General features: G+C 34.6%; 1 protein-coding gene and 1 non-coding gene across 2 annotated transcripts in view; one reads left to right on the top strand and one right to left on the bottom strand.

The window, feature by feature from the left end:
* Nucleotides 1-586: 586 nt before the first annotated feature.
* Smp_174750 (putative coup transcription factor) overlaps nucleotides 587-15357 on the top strand; it is a gene marked incomplete at both ends in the record, with an annotated part of 24407 nt that continues 9636 nt past the window's right edge. Inside the window, 2 exons of the mRNA XM_018796372.1 lie at nucleotides 587-1958; nucleotides 8816-9463. Of these exons, the coding sequence (XP_018650592.1) occupies nucleotides 587-1958; nucleotides 8816-9463 (2020 nt within the window). The remainder of the gene's footprint in view (nucleotides 1959-8815; nucleotides 9464-15357) is intronic.
* Nucleotides 12261-12327, bottom strand: Smp_tRNA_01162_Gln_TTG.1.1. The gene has a single exon. It is a non-coding gene (tRNA).

Below are 15357 nucleotides of genomic sequence, written 5' to 3'. Positions count from 1 at the left end.
CCATTACTATTATTAGTATCATTACTGTGATTACTACTACTAATAATAGTCACATTATTTGTTGGAAACCAGGGGTAACTTTAGAAGATAAAAACAACTGATGATCGGATAAGATCACAACTATGATCGGTGAAAGGTTTCGACTATATCAACCCCAAAACATAATAGATTACGTTATGAATATAGATAATTTTCAGTCACATACACACAGTCATATACACAGACATACATTGTAGAATAATGTTTCTATGTGGTTTTCTTCACTTGAATACTTATTTAAACCTGGATATATATATATATACATGTGTCTAATACCATTGATTATCATAACATCATTATCATTAACCACCTATTCACCCCTTTTATGTCTTTTATCACCAAGATCATGATCCAATCCCGTAGAATAAACTTTATAAAATAAATCCAAGTGGGAAGAGAGAGAGAGAAAGAGGGAGGGAGGGAGAGCATGTATATGTGTGATAATTTAAAGACAAGTTATTAATAGTAGTCTTCATTTCAAATAATATCCAATTGACACTATATGGCTCATTTAAAAATATATATTTCTTGAAAAGATTACATCATCATGACGACGTCAAATGGATCAAGTAAATATGATTTTTCACCAATTTTTGTTCCACGACCTCCACCACCGGATTTATTATTTCCACATTTATGGGGAGTAGAAAACAATTACAATAATCATTCATTGTCTTTTCTGTCTTCGTCGGTTTCCTCTTCATCGTTGTCGTCGTCATCATCATCACCGTCAATGTCTCTATCATCATCGATATCTACAATGTCCACTTCAGTTTCTACAACTAATTGTTCAATATCTCATACATATTCAAATCAAAAAAGACTTTCAGCATTTAATCCATTACCAATTAATTTAAGTACAAATATGAATATATTCAAGAAACGAGAATTTCCTTTCAATAATCAGGAGTATACTTCGAATCCATTGAATTCCCAGTGTAGTTCTTTATGGTTAGATTACTGTCATCATCATTATGGATTGAATAGACCAACAAAAATGTTTTTAACGGATTCTAACTACAAGGAATTAACATTGATGAATGACGAGAAAAAGAATCATTCAATGTTTAATCATCAGTCCCCTAATGATGTTGAACAGATCTATTCAAAACGGAAGTTGACAAAGTATTATAATGAAGAAGATAACTTTAATATTAAAAGCATTAGTACTACTACTACTACTACCAATACTAATACTACTAGTAATAGTAGTAGTAGCAGCAGTAGTACTACTACTACCACTTTCATCTCACCAATATCACCAATCGATAGTCCTAATATATTTATGAATTTAAATGATAATTTTAATATTAAAACATGTAAATCTACAAAAATCATTTCACCAATCAATAAATATGATGCCCCTTTGAAATATAATAAATCAATAAAAAAACGGAACAAATACTCGATGATCGATAATGGTAATAATAATAAGAAATCCATACAAATGAGTCTTGACAACAATCTAAACCAAATAGATACAGGTACAAATGTGAACTATCATCATAATCCCGATCTGATTGAGAATAATCATAATGATAAACAAAAACTGATTGAGGAATATTCCAATCTAGATGATGATGATGATGATGATTATGAAATGGAAGATGATCAAGAAGATATTGAAGAACGACGACGGCAACAACAACGACAACAACAATTCAACGAATCTGATATAGGAATTCATTTAAAACAAAATCAATTCATAGAATGTGTTGTATGCGGTGATAAAAGTAGTGGTAAACATTATGGTCAATATACATGTGAAGGATGTAAAAGCTTTTTTAAACGTTCTGTAAGACGTCAATTAAATTATACATGTCGTAATAATAAACAATGCCCAATTGATATTAATCATCGTAATCAATGTCAATATTGTCGTTTTCAAAAATGTATTAAAGTTGGAATGCGTAAAGAAGGTATGAATGATTATGAAATATGTTTTCTTTTTTTTAAAAGTTTCTTCTTTGCTCAAACTTTGTGGATTGGTTGAAGTTAGACATTAACACCGTTGGATGGCGGCCATCTCAGTGGTCCATCAGTTAAGTGCTCTGGCGCGAGACTGGTAAGTCATGGGTTCCAATCTCGCTCGCGAGGCGTGATCGTGGATGCGCACTGCTGAGGAGTTCCATAATAGGACGAAACGGCCATCCAGTGCTTCCAGGATTTTCATGGTGATCTAGCTTCAATTGACTCATGAATTCAACTATGGAAATACTGAAATCTCCACAAAAACCCCTTCTAATTTTCTTTTTCATATTATGATGCTTGACTTTTTGTCTCGTATACTGTATTAGATTTTATTGTCGATACAAATCCATTTTCGTGTTTAGTTAATTAAAAGTAACTAATATATTTACTAAACTTTGTGTTAGTTGGAATTCAATAGAAAGGGCTATTACTGAATACTAATATAATGTATATCCTTTTTTGGCTTGGAAACTATATTATCCATAGTAAGTAGAGATGGATAGTGGCTAGCAGTGGAATCCAGGACGCGCGTTTTGTCCTATTTGAGACTCGTCACCTGGATGTACCTGCATCCATCTCTGCTTACCATGATTGTGAATTTAGGCTATATCGAGGCAATACGCACAGTATGCACATATGCCAATTAGAGACTGACCAGTTGCAGTCCTAACAAATCGATGGGAAGATTCAAACAAACAATACTGAATGAATTTATATTATCCATAGTTATTAGAAGTACAGACTTTACTATTGATCTAATCGAATCGTAATTTATCTGTAGGGATATGACATAATACATCAATCATCTATTGAGTTAATTGAAGCTATACGACCGTGGAAAACCTGGAAGCACTGGAAGGCTGTTTCGTCCTACATTCGGCTTTGATTTACACTTTTATATTAGTAACGTTTGATGATAGTTTCCAGGTGTCGAAATCCATGTAGAAAATACTGAATTCAAACCAGAAACCCGTTAATTGGAAGCTAAGTAATGTGACTAGTAAGTTAACACTATTTCTGTTCGCATTTTCAAGTGCTTAGCAAACACATTAAACGATGTTCTATCTTTAATATCCTCAGACCTAATCAGGTTAAATGTAGGACAGTTAACTTAAGTCTTAAGTATGACGAAATTTGGACATGGTCGAGTAATGTAACTCGTACAACACTGACAATTCTCTCATTTAGAAAAGTGTAGGATATCTTGTAGTTTAATGTAGAGAGTTCTTTCGATTACATTTCAGTGTTTACTTTGTTCCATAATATTAGGGAAAATGTCTCGTGTACACTTATTACATAAAGTGGTTATATGTTTGTAACACCGTACATGCTTCATTTTTGGATTTATTAATCCCTCAATATACATGTTCTCCGTTGGCCAGACACTATCAGCAACAACCTACTTTGGGAGACAACAAAACAGATTCCAGTGGAGGAAGAAATCAGGAAGAAGCACTGGAAGTTGATAGGACGCACATTGAGGAAATCACCCAACTGCATCACAAGACAAGCCCTCACATGGAATCTTGAAGGCTAAAGGGGAAGAGGAATACCAAAGGTCTATAACGAAAATTATCTTCGAGCTTAAACCAATCAGATAAAGTTACATAAATAAATAATAACTGGAAACTGTAGCTAATGTTGTGAATTTTTTTTTATCTGTGAGAGACTTAATAAGCAAAGATGGATGGTGGCTAACAGTGAAATCCATGACGCACGTTTCGTCCTATTTGAGACTCGTCAGCTGGGTGTACTTGCATCTTAGAGTTGAACTCATTACTGTTCGCTTCAAACACCACCGCGTTACCTAGTTAGCTAGTGAATACTGATAGCCACTTGCTTGTGCAATGGGGTGAAGTTTAAATTCACGTGGTATTATTTACTTGAATCTTCCATCTTTGCTTATAATGCTTGTGAATTAAGGTGATATCGAGGCAATGCGTACAGTATTAACATATGCCAACAAGAGACTGATTGATTGCAGTCCTAAACATCAATAGGAAGATTAAAGTAAACAATACCAAGTGAATTTATCTCATCATAAGTTTAGAACTAGTCAGTAACTGATTTTCATGAATGCACATATATGATTGAACTCTAGTGATTTTCAGATTTTGGTATGATTGCGTTAAGTTGTGAACTACCAAATCAATAATAATTGGCACTTCGATACATATAATTGTTCGATTATAGCTATTATAGAAACTGAAATGGTCTCCTCAAACTACTGTTTAATGCTACTCAATAGTATCAATACACTTAAAATGTTAATCTAATTAGAAACATTTATTTTTATTTTTCGATTGAGACCATGAGCCGACTGATGCTAGGCTACTATTGAAAACCTGGGAGCATTAAACAACCGTTTCGTTCTATTGTGAGGCTCCTCAGCAGTGAGCATCCACGATTCCGCTCGTGGGATTCGAACCCACTACCTTCGGTCTCGCGCGCGAACACTTAATCTCTACACCATCCAGCCGGCATCCAACGGTGTTAATGGTATTACAGAACTTTTATACCTTTGCTTGAGTGTATGGATTTCAATGTATTGACGTCTGGTCCTGCCAGAAGGTATAACGGGAGAAAGTTATAAATGAAGTGGACGGTTAGTATCTGATAAGATAACACCTGCCAGGAGTTTGCAAGACTTTAGATATCTATCCACAACCATATTAATAATGACCTCAAAAGATTCACCACACATCCTGCTAATTGCCTTTAGCACTCTCCGAAATACAGCAGTCTTTTCTCAAAAACCCGGGAAAGAATGATGGAGAACAGCAAAGAATGATAGGTAATATGCAAGAATTGACAAACTGTAAGAGTAAATGTCGAATAATCACAAAAACATACAGCCTCTTTATGTAATAAGTCAGACGGGAAACTTTCTTCAATAACAGTAACACATGAGAAGACCAAAAGAGATCAGATGAAAAGGTAACACCTAGATAACCGCCCTTTGACACTATTTTTATCAGATAATCTCCGATGGCACAAACATTATGGAATCCCAACATGGTATTTAGGTGCTGTTCGTGTCTCTGAAGTGTTAACCAAAACTTTAAAAAAGTATTATATTGCATTGCTTTTACCGACAAAAATGAATTTTCAGAAGGGGGTTTTGTGGAGATTTTAGTAATTTTATATAGTTGAAATCATGAGTCAATTGAAGCTAGACCACCATGGAAAACCTTGAAGCACTGGACGGCTGTTTCTTCTAATTATTGGACTCCTCAGCTGTGCACATCTACGACCCCGCCTCAAGAGATTCGAATCCGGATGCCGGCTCAGTGGTCTATCGGTTAAGTGCTCTAGCGCGAGACTGATAGGTCCTGGGTTCGAATCTCGCGAGGCAGGATCGTGAATGCGCACTGTTGAGGAGTCCCATAATAGGACGAAATGGCCGTCCAGTGCTTCCAGGTTTTCCATGGTGGTCTAGCTTCGATTGACTCATGATCTCAACTATATAAAAATGAATTTTGTTGATCAAGTTAGTGGTATGATATTAAACAAACAATTCTGATTTTTACGTTTACCATCACAAATTTTTCTATAGAGTATCTATCAAATTGAAGGAACACAAGAAATAAGTGAACCAACTGATCACTGTGTGCCGACCAATACTATATGTTTTACAGTTAGCAGTGTGGTTATTATTCTAAGTAACTCATCATTATACTTAGAGGAAACCATTTGCAGCTAGAATAGTTCAACGGTTTCATAACTGGCTGTGTAACTGGATGAAACAAGTCAGAATTTCCCAAGGAATATCAGTTATTTCATTATTACATTAATGCTTCATTGATGAGTTCCAACTGAGACAAAGACTAGATCAAGTAGGGTTTCATGTAAATTACCTTAATTCAACCACTAAAAAATGTAGTTCACACAATTAAAAATCATTTGTACTAGTGGGGTTATTGTAACATGATTGACGGAATTTTACTAATACTAAGGGGAACACCGGTAAACATGAAGTCAGTTATGACAGCGAGTGATCGATCACTGTAAACGATGATATTTATTAACAACTAATCTACTCTATCAGTTTCTACGAAAAAAATTATTTAGAGGAACAAATAACTGTAAAGAGATCCTTGTAACTAGGGCATAAGAGTTTAAATATTACTCAATTCATATTTTTTTTAAATGAAAGTGGTAACCACACCAATTAATTACCTACTTACTTACGCCTGTTACCCCTCGTCGAGGAGTATAGGCCGCTCACCAGAATTCTCCATCCAACTCTGTCCTGAGCCTTCCTTTCCAGTTCGTTTCAGTTGTTATTCATCCTTTTCATATCTGCTTCTATTTCCCGGTGTAATGTGTTATTTGGCCTTCCTCTTTTCCGCTTCCCTTCCGGATTCCAAGTTAGGGCTTGCCTTGCAATGCACATTGGTGATTTCCTTAATGTATGTCCAATTCAATTCCAACGTCTTTTCCTAATTTCTTCTTCACATGGAAGCTGGTTTGTCCTCTCCCATAAAACGCTGTTGCTGATGGTGTTCGATCAGCGAATGTCGAGTTACTAATTACTAACTAACTAACTAATTAACTAATTATAAATACTTATACCTTCCTGATGATGGTCGTAGTAGTTCTCCACGTTTCAGCTTAGTGCAGTGGGACTGACTGTCTTGACGTTCGTATTGAAGATTCTGACTTTGAAATTAGTTGACAGTTGTTTTGAGTCCCATATGTTCTTCAATTGTAGAAATGCTGCCCTTGCTTTGCCAATCCTCGCCACACCAATTAATAGTCTCGATAAATTTGGAAAATTAATGAGAAACTAACAAGTATCGAAACTCTTTCTGTAGCTCTTCTAGGGTAACTTCCGTTCCAAATCCCGGGTAAAGAAGAGGGGTTTAGCATGGGATCAACAACCCCCATCCCCTAGAAAACAACTATGATAGAAAAAGCGCTAACCAGAATAAACAACAAGTGTCGATAACCTAGCTTTTATTAACACCTAAGGTTGTAGCGTAACGAGCGTGATTTGCTTTTATTATAAAAAGTCAATGATTATTAACCAACGTCACTTTGTTAAGCCTTTAATGCTGATTAAAATTTAATCGATCAATTTGTAGCGTAATTCCTAATTGGCTCCATTTGATGTGAAGGGAATCTTGTGAAAACAGTAGACCTAAGTGCATTGGTAATTCGTACTTACTTGTAAGGCCTATAATTAATCTTGAAGGAACTGATATTTCCTACTGAAATCGAACTCTCATTACTCAATATTATGGTCAGAAAATTTGTCAGTCCTTTATTCAAACTGCAATTGATTTATTATGAAACTGAATCATTTACGATAATCACTCATTGAATGGTATTTATACTTTCGAATCCATTATGCTAATAGGATTCTCAATCAATTGGTAAATGAATTCTATCAGTAGTTAAGGCTTCCACTACAGTTCTAAATGATAGGTATTCCAATACCTGGAGATGTTATCAGTGATTTTATTATTTCTAACAAACCTTACAGATGAGTGTCATTTTTGAAGAAATCTAGATGTAAGGTTTAATATTTGTTACCTCTAACCATTTGATGAATATCATTTAAATTGTATCCAGTGGGATGAACATCATTCGAAGATCTACTGGAGAATATGTTACCAATTGACTTAACTATTGCTCAATGTACAAAGATTTTACACTTAGTATGAATTTCGATAGTGTAATAAGAAGACGAAGATTATCAGAACTATGTGTTGAGATATTAGTGCAATATAGTCCAAGCAATCTGATCACACATATACTTGTTAAGAACATTTATATATAAAAATAAAAGGTCAACTAGATTGGAAATGGGGGGGAAGTAAGAGTGTGTGAACATGTACCAAAATGGTTCCAGAAACAAATAGAATCAAATGACCCGATAAGAATAAATGATAAACATTCATCATCCTCTATTGCCAAACACATAATCGAAACAGGCCATAAGATTGATCTTAACTCAACTTTTGTGGTGTTGTATAAAAGTATGAAAGGGCGTATACTAAGGTTTATTGAAGCCTTAGCCATACGAAAACTGAAACCCCCTTTGTGTATTCAAAAATAGTTAGCTTATTATCCAAAGTGATTAGGTGTCAAATTGTTTTCACATTATTATTATTATTATCACCTCCTACAATCCGTTTCCAGTCTAGTTGACCTTTTATTTTTTATACATAAATGTTCTTAACAAGTATATTGTGTGTGATCAGATTGTTCGAAATGTATTGCGCTAATATCTCATCACATAGTTCTGATAATCTTCGTCTTCTTATTACAATATCGAAATTAATCAAATGTACTAATTGCTTTCACTTAGTATTAAGCTTTGTAAGCGAAGATGGATAGTGGCTAACAGTGGAATCCAGGACGCGCGCCACTTCGTCCGATTTGGGACACGTTAGCTGAATGTACCTACATCTCAGAGTTGATGTTCACTCTGGGATTCGAACCCAGTACCGTTCGCTTCAAGCGCCATTGCGTTATCCACTGAGCTACTGAGTCCTGATAGCCACTTGCTTGTGCAATGGGGTGAAGTTTAAATTCCAGGACGAAACGCGCGTCCTAGATTCCACTGCTAGCTACTATCCATCTTTGCTTACAAAGCTTGTTAAATAAGGTTATATCGAGGCAATAAGCACAGTATGCAATAATAGACTGACCAGTTGCTGTCCTAAACATCAATGAGCAGATTCAAACAAGTAACACTAAGCAAATTTAGTATTAAGCTTTGTTTCCTTGTAACTTGTTGTATCTTTTTCTATGTTGTTTCTCTTTTGAAAAGAACCTAATCTTTTTGTCACTACAGCTGTTCAACAAGGTCGTCTACCTCCATTTCCGTTATTCTATCATTCATATATTGGTTTATCAAATTTTCTTAATTCCAATTCATTTCCATCCATTTATCATCATCATCCTCATAATATGATGATAGATTCAAATGCTACCCAATTAATTAGTATGCTATTACAAGCTGAGAATCATTCAAATCAATATTTAAATAATGAACAATTTATAAATCATCTCAATTTAATTTTATATAAATCTAGAATAATAAAAGAATTTCACGAAGGTAATTATTCTAATGAAACTATCAAATCTTCTGAAATGATTCATTTGACTACTTATAATGATATAAGTAGTACTGATAATAATCATAATCATATAAGTAGTCATTTAACATTGAATTCATCAATAAATTCATTTATGAATGAAAAATCATCTATCATTACTTCAACATCTACAACTGTTAGAAGATCCTTATCAAGTGAACAAGAACAAGAACGACAACAACAACGACAACAACAAGGACGACAACAACAGTCATTCATTCCTAATATGAAACATAATCACCAATTGACAATATTAAATGAAATCACTAATTCTACACTTAATTATTTATTGGTTATAATTGAATGGGCAAAGAATATTAGTTTATTTACAGATTTACATGTAAGTTCATTATGAAGAATAGTTTATTCTGTGTATATTTTATAGTAAACTAATGAACTTGTAGTGTAATGCTTCAGGTAATCGTTCACCTCGATAACTGTTATAATACAAATCTTAACGGTACATGAAATCAGAAGGTAAATAGAAGTGGCAACTACAGTTTGTTATCAAATGACACAGGTCAGAAAACTACAAGCACATGAGTAAGTATCAGAGATCGAGCGTAAGCAATTACATAGGCAAATTTATAATCAAATTGTATAAGGGCGCAGCAATACAAAACAAAAGCTGATAATAGGATTTGATTGCATACATATGTGGGGAAAGGATGAATCATTGAATGATATTTAAGTAATCAACGTTTTGGTTAGAGTCTGTCATGTGCTGTAGTGATCATAACAGTACAAAGATATATGCTAATTGTTACTATCCAAATGACAATGTCTGTTAAGTAAGTTAATAAAATGACTTAACCTAATTTAACCATAATCGAAATTCGGTGTAGAATAGTTGCTATAATCTAAAGTTCATTAGGTAGGTACCATTACCAAGTTTTGATTTGATAATTTTGAATATATTGGGCATTGAGTAGATTGTTATAATGTTATATTTGAAATCATGAGTCAATTGAAGCTAGATCAGCATGGAAAACCTGGAAGCACTGAATGACAGTTTCGTCTCACTATGGGACTCCTCAGCAGTGCGCATCCACGATCCTGACTCATGAGATTCAAACCTAGTATTTATGAGCCTCGCGCGTGAGCGCTTAATATTTTTTTAATATCCGAATGAGTATGAAAATGAGATTTTCTGACGTTTCACACTACTTCACCGACCACCAAGTTGATTTCAGAACCATCAAAATATTACAAAAAAGTTTTTTTCTAATTACAAAGAAAGGAGAGTAGCTGAAACGTTCCATATAATGCTTAATTCTGATGCTCTCATCCTGAACTACACTTCACAATCTGTTCAACTAAAATAATAACTTCGTATATCATGATCTCTTGATAAATCTTAATAAATCCAGGTTTTCCATGATGGTCTACCTTCAATTGACTCATGATCTCAACTATTGAAATGAATATAATATCCACAATAACTCCTTCTGATATAAATTTAAATATTTTGAGAAAACCAAGATTTACAGAACAACATGAATAATGACCAACTTTTTACTGATAATGAATTTATTGTAATAGGGCTATTCAAGTTAGTTAGAATAAAGATTACTCTTTAGCATTTCCCACCTTTTGTTGAAGAATACTATAAGAAGACGTAATTTATTATACATTAGTTAGAGTATTGACAAGACAACTAGTTTTAATATTAAATAACGAAAACTTGTCTACTTATGATTCTTTTTGTTTATCTATTGATAGAAATATTGAGGTCGAATGATATACAGACATTTAGGTCCAACATAGTATTACTTATCGTCTTACTCTTTAGGGAAAAGGGTAAAAAATTATTCAAACAAATATGTTTTTTATTGGTCTCACAAGTCAGTGACTGATCGAACTCAGTAGCTAAATGGATAACGAGATGACGTTCGAAGTGAACAGTGCTAGGTTCGAGTCCCGGAGTGAACAACAACTCCCAGGTTGGGATACATCCAATTGACGAGTCCCGAACGGGACGAAACGTGCATCCTGAATTCCATTATTAGCCATCATCCATCTTTAGTTTAAAATGTGTTATAATTCTTCTCACCCATTAAACTGATATATAGTTTGATATATATATATATATATATAGGCAAAGTTGAAATCATGAGTCAAGTGAAGCTAGACCACCATCGAAAACCTGGAAGCACTGGACGGCCGTTTCGTCCTATTATGGGACTCCTCAGTGGCAGTGCGCATCCACGAACCCGCTCAGTGGTCTATCGGTTAAGGGCTTCGGCTCGTGACTGGTAGGTCCTGGGTTCGAATCTCGCGAGAGCGGGATCGTGGATGCGCACTGCCACTGAGGAGTCCCATAATAGGACGAAACGGCCGTCCAGTGCTTCCAGGTTTTCGATGGTGGTCTAGCTTCAATTGACTCATGATTTCAACTTTGAAAAATACTGAAATCTCCACAAATCCCCTTCTGAATATATATAGGCATCTAATCAAATATTTACCAAACCTTTGGGAAAATAAATGAAACAGTTTTATATGTTATTATTATTACTATTGACCTTTGTTATGCAACAGGCCAATAAAGTCAAAGATTAATTAGGCCATTCATTTCTTTTTTACTTCTTGTACAATTGATTTAATTGAATTAGAGTATTATGATTCAACATAGAGGGAGGGGGTTATATAAAATGAACAAAAAGGGGGGGGTAAATATACATAAAGGAATAATAATAATATATAACATATACAGACAAACAAATACATATATATTCATATACATGACAACAATTTACATATAACACTCTAAGTAATGATTAGTATTATAGTTACTAACATGGAATAAGAATAATCAAAACTCGGAAATTATATGATAATATGTTGCCTGAAGCAAAATCTTTCTTTTTTTTTGGCCCAGAATGCATGCTGTGTGTAAATCTTATTTTCTGCCTTATGTATTTCCGTAATTTTTTTAAAATTATTCTTGAATGATTGAACACTATTGTAATAAAACATCGTATGAACATGAGAATATTTTTTTCTGTATAGAAAATTGGAAAAGTAAAGATATTATAAGTAAAGATGGACAGTGGTTAGTAGTGGGGAATCCAGGATTCGCGCCACTTCATCCTATTTAGGACTCATCAGCTGGATGTACCTGAATTTCAGATTTGTTGATGTTCACTCTGGGACTCGAACCCAGTACCGTTCGCTTCAAACGCCATCACGTTATCCACTTAGCTACTGAGTCCTGATAGCTACTTGCTTGTGCGATGGGGTGAAGTTTAAATTCACTTAGTATTGTTCGTTTGAATCTTCCCATTGATATTTAGGATTGCAACTGATCAGTCTCTAATCGGCATATGTGCATACTGTGCGTATTGCCTCGATATAGTCTTAATTCACAAGCATTATAAGCAAAGATGGATAGTGGCTAGCAGTGGAATCCAGGACGCGCACCACTTCGTCCTATATGGGACTCGTCAGCTGGATGTACCTGCATCTCAGAGTTGATTTTCACTCTTGGAACGAACCCAGTACCTTTCGTTTCAAACATCAACTCTGAGATTTAGGTACATCCAGCTGACGAGTACCCAAATGGGGCGAAACGCGCGTCTTGGATTCCACTGTTAGTCATTATCCATCTTTGCTAATAAAGACATTAGTTGTTGAGGAAAAAAAAGAAAGAAAACATAACAACACAGTTTTATCCCAAATTTATTATTAGTCAAATAAATTATTATTAGATACAAGTTGGCCTTAATATCAAGGAATTTTATGGAAGATAATTCTGACTCATGAATAATGTTGTCTTTTGTTTCAATGAATGTTAATGTAGAAAGTAGATTTTAAAACTATCAAAATCGTGTTGATTACATGGATATAAACTGATTGTACGGTGGATAGTAGAGTGACAGCTGATTATATTGATTAATATTATCAGTTCTGATGAAATGTGGGTCTATTGGTTAGTAGTACCAATTATTAATATACTTGTAGATCACCAAGCTAGATGATCTATGTCGAATGATTGGTAGCCTACTTGAGTTAGACGGGGATGGTGTGAACAACAACTAACATCAAAATCACACTTTACAGTCAGCAGCTGACGTGGACTACCCCTTCGTCGTATCAAGGTACTATGGATGCTTTGAAGACCGTACAACACATGGCATACGATTAGCCAATGCGCGTTGGTTGTCCTTGACCTTGAAAGGGATCGATGATCTGTACGATATTCAGTGATCCAACAGATGGATGATTTGGCTAGGGCTCAGTTACATTTCACTGGCCCTACATATTATTCAGAAATGATTCTATTATCAGTCATTTCAAGTTTGAAATATGCTACAGCCTTTTTGATGGATATCAACTAAATCAACCCTTTACAATTGACTGAATAGTGAATAATGTAATGCTTATCGAATTTCTTTAGTTATGATCGAGTTTTATTGGTCGGGTTATGATGTAGCTGTTAGTTGTAGTTGTAACTCGTCAATAAGTCATACCTATAATATTGAGGGAACTTTGGCTTCGTTTACAAATCAAGTACCTGTAATTCAGCTTCCTAATCTGGGATGTCATTAGAAATTATTCGCTAGCTGAATATTTCAGTAGTGAAGTTTTATGAAATGAACTTTGATGATAAGGATTTCAGTTTTACAGAGAGCATCAGTTCTATGAAGATTGAAAATACGCATTATTTTTGACTGCCAACGATCAGAAAACTTAGGTCTACATTTTCTTATCGATGACCTCTAGCCATCTAACAACATAAAACCTAGTTGAATCAGAGTATCCTGACAATTACTTTTAGCATCCCTTGAATGCGATTAATTATTTATTTCAGATATTCATTACCCATTCATCAAGAGATTTCAGATTGATGATTTTAATGAAAATAAATTATTGAATAGTTCTTTTACCTTATTGCGATAATGAAATGAATCTAGGAAGCTATTCACTACTGTTTTGTTTTAAATCAATCTGTCTTCATTCATGTTTAGATCTAGCTGTTTAATGAATTACGGTGTACTAATATTCAGAAAAAGAATTTCTTATAGATTATAAAACTGTTATACCATGTGACCGAGTAGATCCTCTGATAATGTTAAACGTGATAAAACCGCCAATTAGAGAGCAGTGAATTATCGATCGGACCAATGATACACGGAAACCGTACGAGCAGTCTAAAGTACGTATTAGTCCTGCTTTCTGCCTAACCCAGCTAGTTGAGTGCACAACACCAATAACAGCCTCTGGGGTATGAATAATTTATTTGAAGCATGTGCCAATCCAACGGACCACATCGTACCATAAAATAGAAAATAACATTTATACAAGATTTAGCCAAATGTGGCTGTGAATAGGGGGGGGCAGTAATTAATATACTAGGAATAACTCATGAATGGTAGATCGTATAATAATAGTATATGGGTCGTAATAAAGCTTATAATAAGAGTGATACGAATATGAATAGTTTAGTTACTCAACAACTATACCATAGGAAATATACATATCATATTGCTCCATAAATAGTTCTCAAAAGTTACCATTCATAATCGTTATCAGGACATAACGAAAACTGGGCTTCTAACTCACATGTTAGACGTTTAAAATTATCATTAGACATGACTCAGAGTCGATCACAACGGCGTAGGTGTATACACTCTTTATCTTCCCTTAAAACGTGAGATTAAAACTGTTTCATATCTGTCTTTCTTTCTGTACTATATCCTTATATACAATCTTTCTTTTATATATTACCACCTTTAAATTAACTACTTCTATGAATTCGGTATTCGTCTTGTGCTAACAAGGTATGGCAACTTGGACCAATGCATATATGTGCCTGGTCCTACGATGTGGCTGACTGACTGACTGAACATTAGACTATATTACTTACTTAGTTACGCCTGTTACCCCTCGTGGAGGAGCATTGGTCGTTCACCAGCATTCTCCATCCAACCCTATCCTGGGCAATCCTTTCCAGTTCGTTTCAGTTATTATTCATCCTTTTCATATATGCTTCTATTTCTCGGCGTAATGTGTTCTTTGGCCTTCCTCTTTTCCACTTCCCTTCCGGAGTTCAAGTTAGGGCTTGCCTTGTAATGCGCATTGGTGATTTCCTTAATGTATGTCCAATCCAATTCCAATGTCTTTTCCTAATTTCCTCTTCATTTGGAATCTGGTTTATCCTCTCCCACAGAAGGCTGTTACTGATAGTATCCGGCTTTATCCAAGTAAATATATAACTCAAAAATAACTACACAAAACT

Source organism: Schistosoma mansoni, chromosome 2, assembly GCF_000237925.1.
Source record: "Schistosoma mansoni strain Puerto Rico chromosome 2, complete genome".
Classification (NCBI taxonomy): Eukaryota; Metazoa; Platyhelminthes; class Trematoda; order Strigeidida; family Schistosomatidae; genus Schistosoma; species Schistosoma mansoni.
The sequence above is the reverse complement of the archived record's forward strand: the minus strand, read 5'-3'. Positions and strand labels throughout refer to the sequence as shown.